General features: G+C 39.5%; 1 protein-coding gene and 1 pseudogene across 1 annotated transcript; both read right to left on the reverse strand.

The window, feature by feature from the left end:
* Positions 1-14,925: 14,925 nt before the first annotated feature.
* On the reverse strand, positions 14,926-15,636 carry LOC123796422 (RWD domain-containing protein 4 pseudogene; annotated as a pseudogene).
* A 1,618-nt stretch (positions 15,637-17,254) lies between these two features.
* LOC123796419 (olfactory receptor-like protein OLF4) lies at positions 17,255-18,223 on the reverse strand. Its single transcript, XM_045803894.2, has one exon. It carries the CDS (start codon positions 18,221-18,223, stop codon positions 17,255-17,257), a length of 969 nt encoding a protein of 322 aa, XP_045659850.2.
* Between the last annotated feature and the right edge of the window lie 714 nt (positions 18,224-18,937).

Raw genomic sequence — 18,937 nt, forward strand, 5'->3', positions numbered from 1 at the left:
CTATCAAATAAATAAATAAAATCTTTAATTTTTTTTATTATGTTATGTTAGTCACCATACAGTACATCCTTAATTTTTTTATGTAGTGTTCCATGATTCATTGTTTGTGTATAACACCCAGTGCTCCATGCAATAAAATTTAATTTTATTATATTAAGCCAATTTAAAAATTAGCTTATGACAAAGAAGGCAAGATATGCAATAAGGAAAGAACAGTACCTTCAATAAATGGTGTTGGGTAAACTGGACAGCCACATACAAAGGAATGAAATCAGACATTATCTTAAACCATAGGCAAAAATTAACTCAAAATGGATTACAGACATGAATGTAAGACCTGAAGCCATAAAACTCCTAGAAAAAATATATTGGTCTTGAAAATGATTTTTAGTATTTGCACCAAAAGCAAGGGAACAAAAGCAAAAATACACAGGGTCACTTCAAACTAAAAATTTTAGCCTGGCAAAGGAAGCCATCAATAAAATGAAAAGGCCACCTCCTGAAAGGCAGAAAATAATTAGAATGGCAAAAATTGACAAGACAAGAAACAACAAATTTTGGAGAGGATGTGGAGAAAGGGGATCCCTCTTACACTGTTGGTGGGAATGCAAGTTGGTACAGCCACTCTGGAAAACAGTGTGGAGGTCCCTTAAAAAGCTAAAAATTGAGCTACCCTATGATACAGCAATTGCACTACTGGGTATTTACCCCAAAGATACAGACATAGTGAAGAGAAGGGCCATATGCACCCCAATGTTCATAGCAGCATTGTCCACAATAGCAAAGTTGTGGAAGGAGCCAAGATGCCCTTCAACAGATGACTGGATTAAGAAGACATGGTCCATATATACAATGGAATATTACTCGACAATTAGAAAGAATGATTACCCAACATTTGCAGCAACATAGACAGGACTGGAGGAGATTATGCTAAGTGAAATAAGTCGAGCAGAGAAAGACAATTATCATATGGTTTCACTCATTTATGGAACATAAGAAATAGCAGGAAGATCGGTAGGAGAAGGAAGGGAAGAATGAAGGGGGGGGTAAACAGAAGGGAGAATGAACCACGAAAGACTATGGACTCTGGGAAACAAACTGAGGGCTTCGGGGAAGGGGGGTGGGAATTGGGATAGGCCAGTGATAGGTATTAACGAGGGCACATATTGCATGGAGCACTGGGTGTTATATGCAAATAATGAATCATGGAACACTATATCAAAAACTAAGGATGTACTGTATGGTGACTAACATAACATAATAAAAAATTATTATTAAAAAATAAAATTAGACGATTTTCTAAGTCAAAAAAATGTCAAAAACAAAACAAAAAACATTTACAAATCATGTATCTGGTAAGGGGTAAATATCCCAAATATATAAACAACTCATACAATTCAATAGCAACAAACAAACAAACGATCTGAATAAACAATGGACAGAGGGTCTGAATTTTTCCAATGAAGACATACAGATGGCCAATGAGTCCATGAAAAGGTGCTCAACATTGCTATTCACCGGTGAAATGCAAATCAGAATTACAATGAGATATCACCTCATGAATCTTGGAATGGTCAGTATTGAAAACGCAAGAATCAAGTGTTGGTGGGATGTGGAGAAAAAGGAACCCTGTGCACTGTTGGTAGGGATGTAAATTGGGGCAACCACTGTGGAACAGTGTGGGGTTCCTTGAGACATTAAAAATAGAAATGCTCTATGATCCAGCAATTCCATTTCTGAGCATTTATCTGAATAAAACAAAAACACAAATTTGAAAAGATGTAAACACCTCCATTTCATTGCAGCATCATTACAAAAGCCAAGACATGGAAACAACCTAGATGCTCATCAATGGTCAAATGGATAAAGAAAGTGTGCTGTACCAGCTGATGCATGGCAGTGTTGAATCACCATATTGTACACCTGAAAATAATGTAACACCGGATCTTAACTATGCTGGAATTCAAATAAACCAGAAATTGTCATATATCCATATAGGAAGTCTCGGGATAGGAAGTCTAGGGAAATCATACTAGTCTCTTGATAGATGATGATAGATGATAGATAGTAGATAGATGATAGATAGATAGATAGATAGATAGATAGATAGATAGATAGATAGATGATAGATAGAGAATGGAATGTACTCAGCATAAAATGAATACTTGGGGCATTTGTGATAGCATGGATGAAACTTGAGGGCATTAAGTTCAGTGAAATAAGTGAGACATAGGAAGATAAATACAATATGATCCCACTTCTGTGTGGAATCTTTTTTTTTTTAAGATTTTTTTAATTTATTTATTCGACAGAGATAGAGACAGCCAGCGAGAGAGGGAACACAAGCAGGGGGAGTGGGAGAGGAAGAAGCAGGCTCATAGCGGAAGAGCCTGATGTGGGGCTCGATCCCATAACGCCGGGATCACGCCCTGAGCCGAAGGCAGACGCTTAACTGCTGTGCCACCCAGGCGCCCCTCTGTGTGGAATCTTAAAATCAAGAACAAAATCAAACCAAAAATGTAGATATCCAGAACATATTGGTAGTAGCTTGAGCTAGGGGGTGTGGAGTGGGTGAAATGGGCAAAAGTATCCAAAGGTACAAATTTCCAGTTATAAAATGAGTAAGTCATGGAGATGTGATGTCTAGCATGATGACTCTAGCTAACAAAACTGTAGTGTAGATTTGAAAGGAGCTAGGAGAGGGGATCTTGACAACTGTCATCATGAAAGAAAGTTTGTAACTGTGTATTGTGACATGTTAACTGGACTTGTTTTGATCACTTTGCAATACATACAAATATCGAATCATTCCATTATACACTTGAAATTAATACAACGTGACATCAATTATATGTTAACAGCATCAACAAAAACAAATTAATGACAAGGGACAGTTCATCCATAATATTGGCTCAGGGCTCAGTCCCAACTATTGTGGGCCCAGGTGAGGGTTGCAGGCATTCTTAGCCTATAGCATGGCTATCCATTGGCTGAGGCTTAAAGGCGACGATGATAAAGTCTACATCCTCCAGAAGAACAATTAAGGAGTAAAAAAGAATGTCAACAGACCCAAGTGAAAACTGTGGTTTTGTATTTTCCTGTATGATGAAATTATATAAATGTCCTTAGACGCCAAGTACAGTTTTATTAATCTGACTAATACAACTACGGTTATTCCTTCAGGAAGTCTAGGGAAATTTTACGTGGCATGATATATGTCTTTTGAAAATAAATCATATTTGAGAAATCAAGGTTGTCCCGTAAATGATAGGAAGATTTTCAAATATTTCTGTTCCAAGGTTGGGAAGACCTGTGGAAATGTATGAAAATGGATAAACGGAAAAACTGTATGTATATCAGACAGAGAAGAAAACTTAGAAAACAGAGTTTTCTGAAACTGTAAATAGAAGTTGAATTCTAAGAAATGGAAATTTTTGGAAATTCATAGGAGAAAATTCTATTTCACAATGATCAAAATTCGTGACTTTGAGCCCTGCAGTCAAGGGCACTTCTTCACCACCAGGACACTTGTCATTTTTATAGATGCCATCCTGAAGAATCTCATTAGAGCCTCCTTTATGTCTCTGTTCCTCAGGCTGTAGATGAAGGGGTTCAGCATGGGTGAGACCACCATGTACATCACCAAGGCCACTGCACCTGCGTGGGAGTTCTGGGTAGCAGCAGAGCTAAGGTACACTCCCAGGACTGTGTAATAAAACAAGGAGACAACTGAGAGGTGAGATGCACAGGTGGAAAATGCTTTATACTTGCCCTGAGCTGATGAGATTCTATGTATGGAGGAAATAATCTTAGAGTAAGAGTAAAGGATCCCAGCAAGAGGACCACCAGCCAGCAGCACAGCTGAAACGTACATCACTGTGTCATTAAGAAAGGTGTCAGAACAGGCAAGTTGGATCATCTGATGGAGTTCACAGAAAAAGTGGGGGATTTTCACCTCTGTACAGAAGGAAAGCTGCAACACCATTAAGCTTTGTAACAAGGAATTCAGGACACTCATGATCCAGGACACCAGAACCAGCAGTCCACAGAGCCAGGGGTTCATGATGACCGTGTAGTGCAGGGGGTGACAGATGGCCACAAAGCGGTCATAGGCCATCACAGCCAGAAGAAAGTTGTCCCAGCTTGAAAAGAGTGTGGAAAAACAGATTTGGCTGATGCATCCTGTATAGGTTATAACTTTGCTCTGTGTCTGTATATTCAGCAGCATCTTTGGGATGATTGCAGAGGTGAAACAAATGTCTACAAAGGACAGGTTTGTGAGGAAGAAGTACATGGGGGTGTGGAGGTGGGAGTCAGAGCTGATGGCCAGGATGATGAGCAGGTTTCCAAACACAGTGATCACATACATGGAGAGGAAAAGCCCAAAACGAGGGGCTGCAGCTCTGAATCATTTGATAATCCCAGAAGAAGAAATTCTGAAATGCAGGTGTCATTGCCTGGTCCCATGTGGTTGTTATGATGACTAGAAATTATGGGAAAATGATTATTTTTAACACAATTAGGCATTAGTATCATGGCAGAAATGCTATAGTTACCACTTGGGGGGGAAGCATAAAAGAAATTGCATGGGGTGTATTATTTCGTGGGAGTTTGGGAAGACCTAAACAGAAGGTGACATTTTCAGTGAGACATCAGAGAAGACTTCATGGGAGACGTAAGGTCATCTGGTGACTTCTGTGCCCTGTCGGAGAAAGATCCAGTGCAAAGGCCCTGAGAAAGCACTCTCTTTGGATATCCAGGACTCAAATGGGGCCAATGTGGTCAGGAGACCTTCAAGAAGGAGAATGATGAGAGGTGGTGTCAGGGAAGCTTGAAGAACGAGTTGGCTTCCCCACTGCAGCTGAGACTTCAATACACAAGGAATCCTTCATTCACATCATGTTCCTTGCACCTCAATAAAAATGGATCCCTTCCTTATTTCCAAGTGTTAGTTTACATCCTGGAATCTATTTTAATGGTCCCATATTGGCACACTACAGACTTCTGGGACCATTGCCTACCAGGAACTTCTCACCCCCAGCTGTAATATTTAGGAAAGAAAGACAATTATCATATGGTTTCATTCATTTATGGAACATAAGAAATAGCAGGGAGATCAGTAGGAGAAGGAAGGGAAGAAGGAAGGGGGGTAAACAGAAGGGGGAATGAACCATGAGAGACTACGGACTCTGGGAAATAAACTGAGGGCTTCAGAGGGGAGGGGGTGAGGGATTGGGATAGGCTGGTGATGGGTATTAAGGAGGGCACATATTGCATGGTGCACTGGGTGTTATAGGCAAGTAACGAATCATGGAACTTTACGTCAAAAACTAAGGATGTACTGTATGGTGACTAACATAACAAAATAAAAAATTATTATAAAATAATAATAATATTTAGGAAAGAAGTAATACTAGTTAAGCTCTCAACATCAAATTATCATTACCCTCATGATATAGAAAAGTACCCAAATTCCAGGTGGTAAGAATCCCATGAACACATAATTTGGTGCTCAATTTTAATGTAACCATTTTGTCTTGTATTTAGAGAAGTAAAACAAAAAACAAAACAAAACAAAAAACCCTAAATGGAGACAGAGAAAAGGAAGAGGGGGAAGAAAGGACAAATAAGCCTAGGTGGTCCCCAAGATACCGTGATGATGAGAAAATTTCCCTGCTTCTGGCTGCATTTCAACCCTAGGTATATGCCCTTGATGCCAAGAATAACTAATAAAACAGCAAAAAGCAATTTCTCCAAAAGAGAAAGGAGTGCTATGTTTATAAGACACCTTAATGTATGAACATCCACTAGAAATATGAGCAAAAGGAACAAATCCACAGTTGACCCCAGAAAATATACAACACACAAATATAGGGGGAATTTATCAAGATGAAATTGTAAAAGACTTTTCTAAATGATATTAAATGCAAAATTTTTGAATCAGTGAATGAGTTTTGAACCTTAGATCTACCACACCTTAGCTGTTTGAATTTGGGGAGACAACCAATTCATTTTAAAATGTTATTCTCGCTGGAATAGTGGAGGTAGTGGTACCATCCTCCTCAGGTGGTCGACAGATTGCGTCCATATGTGTAAAAAGTTGAGCATAGTTCCTTCCTGTTAGTATATGAATGGTTGTTCTCTTTGTTCAGTCATCTTTGTATGTGTGTGTGTACATGCATGCGGATTTGTGTGTTTGCATGTGCACACATACTTGATCATAATATAAACACACGCTTACTATGGACAATAAAAAAATTGGAATATACTGCAGTAAAGGGGAAAAAAAGTGGTTTTAACAGAAGCCGGTACCTGTTCATGTGGAAAAACAGTATGAATGAAGAGTCCATCAGAAGACCAAGTTGCAGAGGGGAAAGGCAGTGAGTGGGTGCTGATGTTACATCAGAATCCAAGGAGCCTGTACTGACTGCTCCACTGGCCTCCTCATGGGGTCCACCTCAGGCCCCTGATCTAAGTGTCATTCCTGTCCCTATGCCCTGTTTATTTGATCACACTTGTTTTTATGTGGCCAGAGAGTGGATGAGACTGGCTCTTCTCTGACTTTCCTTGGTGGCATTCATTCCTTTGTTGCCTTGGGCTTTGGGGTTTGCTCTTTGTTTGACACAAAATCCAATGGATATACACCAGTCCTGCTTCTCTGTTCCTTCTCTGACATGCAGAAACCTTCCCAAATCATACTCTGTAAAATCTTACATGTTGCATGATGGTCTATCCTCTTTCTTTCTTTCTTTTTTAATAATATTTTCTATTATGTTATGTTAGTCACCGTACAGTATATCCCTAGTTTTTTATGTAAAGTTCGATGATTCATTATTTGCATATAACACCCAGCGCTCCATGCAATACATGCCCTCCTTACTACCCATCACCAGCCTATCCCAATCCCCCACCCCCCTCCCCTCTGAAGCCCTCAGTTTGTTTCCCAGAGTCCACAGTCTCTCATGGTTCATTCCCCCTTCTGATTACCACCCTTCATTCTTCCCTTTCTTCTCCTACCGATCTTCCTACTTCTTATGTTCCATAAATGAGTGAAACCATATGATAATTATCTTTCTCTGCTTGACTTATTTCACTTAGCATTATCTCCTCCTGTATATGATTTATCCTTGAAGACCTGGTGTCATATGAGCAGTTATTTCCCTCATCTGCTTTGTTCTCATCTTTATGTTCACAAAGGTGTGCATTTTTATAGAAACAAGTTTTAAGGAAATGAAAATCCATTACATAGAAAGAATGGTGGGGAAAATAAACTCATGTTAAATGTGGTGGATTCAAATAACTGTCGTCAACAAAACTGAACCATAATCTAATACTAACACTTTATAGAAAAGATACACAATAGCAACAATCACATCAACATGGGTCTCTAATTCAGGAAGAAATGGCTAAAAGCTTGGGAATAAAAGAACAGGAAAATGTAATTTTTAATACAGAGTGCAGGAAGCAGTAGCTCATTATAGTTCGATCGTACGTGACCACAAATGGACTCAATCATGTTTATGAAAAAGATGCAGGGGATCTTTAGTTGAATAGGAAAGAACATGTTTCACATAACAACAGGAGGTGATTGCTACTTAAAGAAATCTCAGGAGATGTACTGTGTGGTGAATAACATAATATAATAAAAATATTATTATGAATAAAAAAGTCATATTTTGCAATAGGTGAGTCCCAGAGGAGGAAAAACTCACATGCCCAAAAATGTTACCTGGGTTGTTCATAGTATCAAAAGACTGTAACAACTTAAATGTCCTACAAAGAGGCAATATTGAAGTAAACTATGATATCATTGAGCCACTTAATGGAGTATTACACAGCCATTGAAATGGAAGTAAACACAGAATGCAAATTGTTTCTGTGCTATCGTGACAATTAACTATTTTATAAAAATACTAATTATGTAAAAACTTGAAGGAAAAATGGACTTTCTAACGAATAACGAGTAGTATGATTGGTGGGTTTTGTTTCTCTTCATTCCCATGGAGTTATATAGTAATATATACAATTACTATATAGTAATTGTATATACTATACAGCTATAGTAATAATACAATATAAAGATAATAAAATTATTTTTTTAAAAAATAAATCTCATTTCAGAACACAAAATGGTAGAAATAAGGACAATTAGATATGCAATAAGATGGCAGTATGTGTAAAAAGCAATTCTTACTACTAAGGATGCAGAAGAATTCCAGTGTTTCAAAGTAATGAGGGGGACATGATGTCATCGACTGATCATTTCAACCACTCAAACCACGTAGGCTTTCGCTCGATCCTACACATACATCTATACACAATACATGGAAAAAGTGGCCAACAGCAAACCTGGTGAAAAAATCGCCATTCTTGAAGCTTATGAGAATACAATCAAAACACACACAGATCCCAGTGCATGAAAGCAAGGCACTTGCAAAAACAATTTGCATATCTGAAGTAAATGGCTAACGAAGTCAAAAATATATTCGGCCTCCTTAGTATTAAAATAGTTGCAAAGTAATGCTCCTTGGCATGTCCCTTCATTCATCTTAAGTACAGTTTCCCCCCGGTGGATACCAATGGGAGAGACGACTGTGATATATACGTCTCAAAAACTGCTGTCACAAGGTACTATTTACCACCACGGACCTGGATCCTTCTACTAAATACAGAGTAAGCTAAGTGCACCCCATCCGAAAATTTTTTAAATACCCTCGCTCCAGTGCTCACGCTTCCAAGCCTAATGCTCTGTTTTCCTACTCCTCTTACCTGCAAAACTCTTTGAATATGTTCTAATTTCACTGGAATCACTTTATGTCCCCAGTCCTTCCTCTGTCCCATCCAACTGGACTTCCATTCCCATCACGTACTGTGATCCCTGTATTGCTGAGTCCAATGAACACTTCTTTTAAAATATATTAAATGAAATATTTTTATGGATTATGTAAGTTTATTTACTTACCAGTGTCACAGCATGTCTTTGTAAAGCTGCCAACATCAGCCACCCCCTTTTTTTTTCTAATTCCTTTGAGATTTTATTGAACTGCTACAGTACATCCTTAGTTTTTGTAGTGTTCCATGATTCATTGTTTGCGTATAACACCCAGTGCTCCATGCAATATGTGCCCTCCTTACTACCCTTCACTGGGCTAGCCCATCCCCCACCCCCCTCTAAAATCCCCAGTTTGATTCCCAGAGTCTGTAGTCTCTCATGTTTCCTTTCTTAAATGAATTATTTTTAACCTTTGTAATCAACCCAGCAAACAAACATACAATCTCTTGGCTCTGGGACAGGCTGGTTAGGCTCTCAGGTAACTTCAGGGAAATGTTCTCAGGTTCCATTCTCTCTGATCCATTTCTGAAACACCTGTTGAACTCTCAGACTCACCTAGGTGGGGTCTGTAAGATGAATGTCACCGAGTGGAGATCTGAATTCCTCTGTAGGTGGTTGATGATGGAGACCCAAGCTCTGTTCCCAGACAGAACAGCAGGAAACAGTGAAGCATGAGTCCCCCAGCCAGACTTAGGAACCCAAAAGCAGCAACCATGTCCTGTTTTGCACAAGGATGCACCATGGTAAGGGACTGCAGTGGGGGAGATATTTACAGCTCCCTGTGTCTGGTCATTAGGCACTGTTTCTTTTGTCACTCCCACCTCTGAGCATATTATTTCCCCATGGACCACTGGTCTGCAAATTTCCAGAAAGGAAATTTTTTCCAGCCAATTCTCTATTCCCAGGAGACCAGATGAGAAGTCAGGTGAATTCAGTTTTTCTTCTTCTCCATGATCTTGCCTGGCTTCCAGAGCTCTAACCTATTTCCATCGTTATTACAATTTTGAGTTAGTGTTTTGTCCAAATCTAAGACTGAGGGACCTACTTAATCAGGTCCCATCGACCTCCAAAGGTTTGTCTTATGGCACAGAAGATCTCCTGATATCTCTAGAAAAATACTACTCCCCTCTTCAACAAGAGAGGGGTATGTTAATTTGCTCTAAACATATGGATACTGTGCCGTTGTCTTCATGATGCTTTTGACTAACCATCCAGGTGATTCATGCCAGTAATACCAATGAAGAGCTGCCACTTAGTGCTATATTTTAAAAAGTGTGTTATTATGAGGTATTTACATCATTTTATGCCCCATATACTGAGCTGAGAATCCTATGTGGATTGTTTCATTTCATTTTTACAAAAGTCCACTCTGTAAGGCCTGGACAATAATGAACCTTAATCCAAACGTGCAAAAGTGGGGCTCAGATGTGAAATGAGCTGTCTCAAGTTATGAGCTGAGGGAGTAGGAGTTTTGACTGGAAATCCACCAAGATATTTCCAGTTCTCTTCCTTTAAATTATTAGTTCTCAACCAGGGGTGATTTTGCCTCCAGTAGACACTTGACAGTTATGGAGAAATCTCTGTTTGTCATAACTAGGGAGGTGCTACTGACACCTAGTGGCTTGAGGCCAGGGATGCTCTCCCTCTCCTACAATGCACAGGATGGCCCCACCACAAAGAATTATCTAGCACAAATGTCAGCAGTGGAGAGGTTGAGAAACACTATTCTAGACCAGAACTTCTCCAACATTAACAAGCATTTGAATCACTTAGGGATCCTGTTCACATTCAGATTCTGATTTGGCAGGATGTGGGTGAAGCTGAGGGATCATATAATGGTTACTGTTTCTAGTTGATACTGGTACCACCAATTCAGGTCTGTGGACCAGTCTTTGAGTACTAAGGCTGTGGTTCAGTGTTTGAGTCAGGGATAGTTGTTTCTAGACCTTCTTTACCAAGAATCCTCAGGCTCATCTCAGGTCTGATCTTAGGTGGTCACATGATGGACTCAGTAGGTGAGCTTGCACATGTTCAAGTTTATGGCTGCCTCTTGAGGATTTCCCTCTTGAGCTGTGCTGCCTCAGGGGAGGGATGAAGCCAGATGGAAGAGATGCATAGGACAAGGTAAGGGGAAAGGGTGTGGAGCTTCCATACCTTCTCCAGGTATGCACTCTACCATCTCCATGTGTTCACCAACCTGGAAGCTCTCTGAACCATCTTTTGGGTTTTATGGAAGCTTCATTATATGGACACAATTGATTAAATCATTGTCCATTGGTGATTAGACTCCATCTCCAGCCCCTCTCCTGTCCCAGAAGTCAGGAGGTGGGACCTAAAGTTCCAGTCCACTAACCACATGTTTGGTCCTAGCAAGCAGCCCCTCTCCATAGGTACTTTCCCAAAGTCACCTCATTAACCTACAAAACGACATCTTTATTGCTCTCATCACTTAGAAAATTTGAAGTTTTAGAAGCTCTGTGCCACAAATGGGGATGAAGACCAAATGTGTGTGTGTGTATATATATATATATATACACATTTTTTTAAGTGATGGGAAATTGTATCGGTATGCTAAACAGAGTGATAAAGACCCTTTAATAATAAAATAGAGTAATTTGTGTAAGTTCTCAATATTAGTAAAACAATCAGCTTTTGTGTGTTTTCTCATAATTAGTTTGCAAATGCTTAATTATTTTACTTTCAAATTATTAACTTACATTTAGAAGTGGATAAGACTCAGGATTTGATATCTTGGGGACTCAATTATTTTTAAGTATAAATCACATTTTTAAGTATAATACCACAGTTTTAAGTGTAGTACTGGAAGAAGACTTGATTGGTATTCTGTCACCATGATTCCAGTTCTCGAACTCTGGCACAGTGGTTCTCAACCAGACGTGATTTTGCCCCTGGAGATATTTAGACCATGTCTGAAGGGATCTTGCTGAACATTTATAATCCCCAAAACAAATCTTTATCCAGCCCCAAGTGTCAACAGTGAGAAGGTGAAAAATATGATTCTAGACCAGCACTTCTCTATCTTCATTGTGCATACAAATCACCAAAGTTTGTAGTTAAAATGCAAATTCTGAATCATTAGGTGTCCAGTGGGCCCAGGGACTCAGAATTTTTCTTTCTTTCTTTCTTTCTTTCTTTCTTTCTTTCTTTCTTTCTTTCTTTCTTTCTTTCTTCCTTCCTTCCTTCCTTCCTTCCTTCCTTCCTTCCTTCCTTCCTTCCTTCCTTTCTTTCCTTCTTATTTTTTATTACATTCAGGTAGCCACTGTATAGTATACATCATTAGTTTTTGACGTAGTTTTCGATGATTCATTAGTTGTGTATGGCTCAGCATTTCTAACCAGCTCCCAGGTGGTGGTGATGCTGCAGGTCCTGTTCTGTGGGGCACAGTTTGAGAGCAAGGCTCCCTTCCTGTGTTAGAATCATGTGTAGGTAACTTTAGGTCTTCTCCACCAGGAATCTTCAGTGTTTGTAATTTTGAAAGAAAAGATTTTCACATAACTCTATCGGTATTGATAAATTCTCTGATCAAGTCTTCCATATAAGGGCTATTGGGTGACAGCAAATAGAGAGTACAGATAGTAGATGGAATAAGCTTGCTAATCAGTGATCTCAATATAAAAAGATTATGCATATGGGACTAGTATAATCTCAATGGTCCTCTAAAAGTGGAAAAGAGAGAACAAAGAATTGGAATCTGAGAGATATTTTCAGACTCTAGACTGCAGGCTTTGAAGATGGAAAAGGGCCAGGAGACAAGAAAGGCAGGAGCCGAGGTGCCCTTCAACACATGACTGGATTAAGAAGATGTGGTCCATATATACAATGGAATATTACTCAGCCATCAAAAAGAACGATTCCTCCACGTTTGCTGCAACATGGACAGGACTGGAGGAGATAATGCTAAGAGAAATAAGTCAAGCAGAGGAAGACAATTATCATATGGTTTCACTCATTTATGGAACATAAGAAGTAGGAAGATTAGTAGGAGAAGAAAGGGGGGGTTACAGAAGAGGAAATGCACCATGAGAGACTATGGACTCTGGGAAACAAACTGAGGGCTTCAGAGGGGAGGGGTGGGGGAATGGGATAGGCTGGTGATGGGTATTAAGGAGGGCACGTATTGCATGGTGCACTGGGTATTATACACAAGTAATGAATCATGGAACTTTATATCAAAAACTAGGGATGTACTGTATGGCGACTAACATAATATAATAAAAATTATTATTATTAAAAAAAGAAATAAGTCAAGCAGAGAAAAACAATTATCATATAGTTTCACTCATACGTGGAACATAAGGAATAGTGCAGAAGACCATAAGGGAAAGGAGGGAAAACTGAATGGGAAGAAATCAGAGAGGGAGACAAACCATGAGAGACTGTGGACTCTGGGAAACAAACTGAGGGCTTCAGAGGGGAGGGGGGTGGGGAGATGGGTTAGCCCAGTGATGGGTATTAAGGAGGGCACATGTTGTGATGAGCACTGGGTGTTATATGCAACTAATGAATCATTGAACACTACATCAAAAACTAATGATGTACTATATGTTGGCTAACTGAACATAATAATATAATATAATAAATAAATAAATAATAAACAAAATACAAAACTGAGAAGTAAAGAGAAAAATTAAGTAAAAGAAAAAAACTAATGATGTACTATATGTTGGCTTACTGAACATAATAAAATAAAAATAAATTCAAAATGAAAAAAAAAGGCAGGTAGCCACTGAAAAGTGAAATAAGAAAGGGAGTGAATTCTCCTCTGGAGTGTCCAGAAGGATCACAGCCCTGTAGCCCTCTTTTTTTTTTTTTTTAAATTCACTTAGCCACCATATGGTACATCATTATATTTGATGTAGTGTTCAGTGATTCATTAGTAGCATATAACACCCAGTGCTCATGAGACCTCTTAGTTGTAGCCCAGTGAGACCTATTTCAGGCTTCTGACTTTCTGGAAATACAAGATAAGTCTTTGTTTTCAGCCACTCATGTGGTCATTTGTAACAGCAGGAATCAAATACAGACTTTTTTCACAAAATATTGTTTGTAGGAATGGAGTTTGAGCCTTTCAACTCATTCAGTGAACTTCCCTTGGGTAAAGGCATTTGGTATTGAAATCCCACCTTAACTGGAAGGAGAAAATCCGTTTCAGTTTGGAGATATTCTGCCCCATTAGCTGGACAGTGATTTCCCGCTGCATAAATGTAAATGTGGTTTTGACACTGATGCCTTTGAAGTTTTAAGATTAATAACAATTCATTGTTAAAGATAAGGAATGCTTTGTGTCAAAATTCTACATTCTTTTTTTTTAGGCTCATTCAAGTGTTCATTCATTTGTATCCCCTCCAACTTCAGGTTTCCTTTCATTTTTTTATTTTTATTTTTTAAATTGTTTTCATAATAATATTTTTACTGTATTATGTTAGTCACCATACAGTACATCCCTGGTTTCTGATGTAAAGTTCAATGATTCATTAGTTGCATATAACACCCAGTGCACCATGCAATACGTGCCCTCCTTACTACCCATCACCAGCCTATCCCATTCCCCCACCCCCTCCCCTCTGAAGCCCTCAGTTTGTGTTTCAGGTTTCCTTTCAACATAATAGATGGTATGTAACGAAGTCTCTGTGTCTCTACATAAATGTGTGTGAATGTGTTTAATGAGAGAAAGGTGTATACAGATGTACACACATATACATACTCACATTCCTAGCCTTGAATGTTTTCTTTGGACTTAACAAAGTGCTTGTACACTTTTCATGTATTCCTCACACCATCTGTCTGAAGTTAGGGCTCCTTCCCGAACACTACGTTTAGAAATAAGGAAATCGAGGCTCACGTTCATCCCATTTTATCAATAACATAACGAAGGAGTTAAAACTCACTGCATACCTTTTTTGAATTCTACATAAATGGATTCATGTGGAATCTTTTTTTTTTAAGATTTCCCCTTTTAAAGCAAGTTGGTGAAAATGGTTTAATACAACCAGATTTCTTCATGAACTTTCAGCCTAAAACATTTTTACATAAGAAACATACAAAAAAATTATGTTTTATAAAAAGCCACCTCAATCCCAGAAAAGAGTAATGAAGGATTTTGAACCCAGTTTACTGTTTAAAGGATGCTCTTCCCTTGTGTCCAGTCCCAAGCACAATTCATCACCTTTAGAGCCAGTTTTGCTTAAATGCTCCACCACATCAACCCAGTTCCATCCTTGGGGAAGTTCTCCTTTGTGATCTGTTTTCTCTGCCGGCTTACATTTCTGGGTTTTTGAAACTTGTTTTGTTTCTTGTTTTTTGTTTTGCTTTGTTTTGTCTTTTTTTCCTTACTCGATGGGGCTATATTAGGAGTTTCAATGGAGATGATACTGCTTATGGTTGTAGTAGCATTCAAGGGATGCTGATTCTCCATGAACAGCTCTTTACTCTCCTTGGCATATTCAAATGACGTGTAGGTCCTCGGGTCACGAGATGAGATTACCTCCCACTGCTTCCCCTAACTTGGCTAATACACTCTGCTTTACAGCTGATGATACCAGGGTCATAAAAAAAAAAAAAAAAAAAAAAAAAGCTTTCACAATTATGATTGGAAGTGTTTGGGGATATGCTTCTGTCCAAAATATCTCTATTAAGAAGGCTCTAGGATCACCACTTTCACCTCTGATGTATTGAAAGGAAATTGGACTTACTTCCCAGAGTCTTTCTTCTCCTGCATAAACAGAAGGTCATGTTTCCAGTTCCATTTCCTGGTCCTCTTTGGCACTTGCCAAGTGGGTCATGGGACCCCTCCCAGGAGGGCATCTGCAGTAAGGACAAAGGGAGAGCAGTGGCCCGGAGGCCCAGGTGGTCCCCTTCTGCATTGTCTGCTGTAGGAGGTCCGTCCCTCATACTGGAGACGAGAGTCCTATGCGTCCCCCTATAGTCTTAATTTTTGTCTGCCTCCCATAATTCAGCAAATTGTATACTTTATTTATTTTTTAAGATTTATTTATTTATTTGAGAGAGAGAGTGTGTGAGCAGGGGGAGGAACAGAGGGAGAGGGAGAGAAATCCCCAAGCTGAGTCCCACCCAGCTCAGCACAAGCCTGACAAGGAGCTCTGTCCCAGGACCCTGAGATCATGACTCAAGCCAAAACCAAGAGTCAAATGCTCAACCCACTGAGCGAGGTGCCCCATCAAACTGTACACTTTAAATGTGTGCATCTTGTTGTATGCAATTACACTTCAATGAATCATATTTGTAGGGAGACATGGAAGTTTCCAGGCAGTAGCAGGAATACAAAACAGAAAACATAATTATGCAAGCTCTTCTTCATCCCAATGATACACCCCCTTACACATGGATGCCAGCCTCACATCATCAATAAGCAGATGGGCAGCATGAAAATATTATTTGCACATTAATAAATGTCTGACTAAAATTTTGCTTCATCTCTGACTCTACAGCCATATTATGTTAACTATTTATTGAAATTTGTGTTTCTATGTGCACTACAACCGGAGATGTGTGCTTGATTATCGGTTTTTTTCAGTGACTAGGTAATGTGGACACTGAGATGAATAAGAGAACAGGATCCTAAGGAGAAAAATAAAACTCAATGGCTTGTTACAAAACACAGTATATGTTAAGGTTACATTTTCAGGAAGATCAGATATTTAAAGGAATTATGGGCACAAAAGTGGTGACCTGCGGTCTCAGACTTTCTTAAGAAATTATAAATGGCTTTGCTTCCAATTGTGTGTTGTTGTTGTTGTTGTTGTTGTTGTTTTTTCATTAGAGCAGAACAACTCATGATTGTTTTCTGGGAAAGCAAAAGAAAACCTCCTCAATATGATATATTTCCTTTCAGAAGAAATTACCCTTAACAAATCTATAGAATCTCATGAGATTAATGGGAATTTCCAATATTTTGTGTTTTTTAAAAGATTTTGTTTGTTTGTTTGTTTGTTTATTTACTTATTTATTTATTTATTTATTTATTTATTTATTTGACAGAGGGGGAGAGAGAGAGCACAAACAGAAGGAGCGGCAGGCAGAGGGAGAAGGCGGCTTCCCACTGAACAAGGAGCCTGATGTGTGGTTCGATCCCAGGACTCTGGGATCATGACCTGATAAAAAGGCAGATGCTTAACTGACTGAACTACCCAGGCACCCCAAGAGAATTTCCAATATTTTGTCCAAAATTGGGAATCAATTTAGGAGAGCAAGAAAACAACTAAGGACAACACTGAGATACCAGAGAGCAGAAAGGTTAATACAGACGGTTACTCAAATTGGGCAGAGAAGTTGATGTCACAGGAAGGGATAGTCCACGAAATCAAGAGAAAGAGTAAATTCTGAGTCCATAATCTGATCAAAGAATTACCATTGCTGGCTCTCAGGCTTTGCGTCCTGCTATCACTTGCATTTTTTCAGCCCCAGGACAATGGGCCTTTTTATAGTTTCCTTTACAAAGAATCTTTTCAGAGCCCTCTTTATGTCTTTATTTCTCAGACTGTAGATGAAGGGGTTCAGCATGGGGGTGACCACTGTGTACATCACCGAGGCCACTGCACTTGCCTGGGAGCTCTGGGGAGCAGCAGAGCTAAGGTACACTCCTAGGCTCGTACAATAAAATAAGGAGACAACTGAGAGGTGAGATGCACAGGTGGAAAATGATTTATACTTGCCTTGAGTTGATGATATTCCAAGTATGGTGGAAACAATCTTAGAGTAAGTGTAAAGGATCCCAGCAAGGGGACCACCACCCAGCAGCCCAGCTCCAAAATACATCACCATATGATTAAGAAATGTGTCAGAACAGGCAAGTTGGACCAACTGTTTAATTTCACTGAAAAAGTGGGGGATTTCCAAGACTGTGCAGAAGGACAGCCGCAACACCATTAAGCACTGTAACAAGGAGTGCAGGACACTCATGACCCAGGACATCAGAACCGGTAGTCTGCAGAGCTGGGGATTCATGATGACAGTGTAGTGCAGGGGGTGACAGATGGCCAAAAATCGGTCATAGGCCATCACGGTCAGCATGTAGTTGTCCAATCCTGCAAAGAGTAGGAAAAAATACATCTGGGTGATGCAGCCTGCATAGGTAATGACTTTTCTCTCTGTCTGTATATTCAGCAGCATCTTGGGGATGGTGGTGGAGGTGAAGCAGATGTCTACAAAGGACAGGTTGGCCAGGAAGAAGTACATGGGGGTGTGGAGGTGGGAGTCAGAGCTGACTGCCAGGATGATGAGCAGGTTTCCAAGCACAGTGACCAGGTACATGGAGAGGAAAAGCCCAAATATGAGGGGCTGCAGTTCTGGGTCGTCTGATAATCCCAGAAGAAGAAACTCTGAAACTCCTGTAAGGTTCCCTGGGTCCATGGGTTGGAGGTAACTACCAGGATATAGAAAAATAAATGACTAATTTCACACAAACAAGTGTTTTTGTAACCTAACATATGTGCTACCACTTATATTTTAGAGCCAATAAATTAATTTCAAAATGTGTGTGTGGTCTCATCCCCATTAGGGCATCCCTAGCACAAATTCACATTAGGAATTCTGTAATCAGTCTCTTCCTCAGCATAATGTAGATTCTTGATTCATTGAGAATATTTTTCACTCCTTTAAGGGATGGATACTGGGTGTCAAACGTGTTCCAGGCACTGTTTGGAGCAATGAATATAGGGTGCCTGGCAAAAATAATAAGGAGCAAAAAGATGAAAATAGTGATATTTTCATGATGTGAAACATGTTATAGATGGGATGCTCTGAGAGGAAAATGAGCAAAAGGTATAAACCAACACTTCACAGCAGGAAATATACAAAGTAGAACAGCAGGTGGTCTGTTTTAATATCAAGGAGCAGAAGGCTTCCTTTCCTGGTGGCCAGTCCGTATTTATTTGACCAACTGCTGTTTATTTGGCTTGTTGAGGGGTGAGGCAGGCAAGCAAGTCCCTTCCTCACTTGTCTTATGTGACATCTTTTCTTTGTTATTCCTGTCCTTTGGGTTTTGATGTTTTCCACAAATCCAATGGACACTCTCTAGTCCTGGTCCCCATCTTCACCCCAGATCCTGCTCTATATGTCCCGCAC

This window comes from Ursus americanus, chromosome 14 (genome assembly GCF_024610735.1).
Source record: "Ursus americanus isolate L20-20 chromosome 14, mUrsAme1.1.p, whole genome shotgun sequence".
Lineage (NCBI taxonomy): Eukaryota > Metazoa > Chordata > Mammalia > Carnivora > Ursidae > Ursus > Ursus americanus.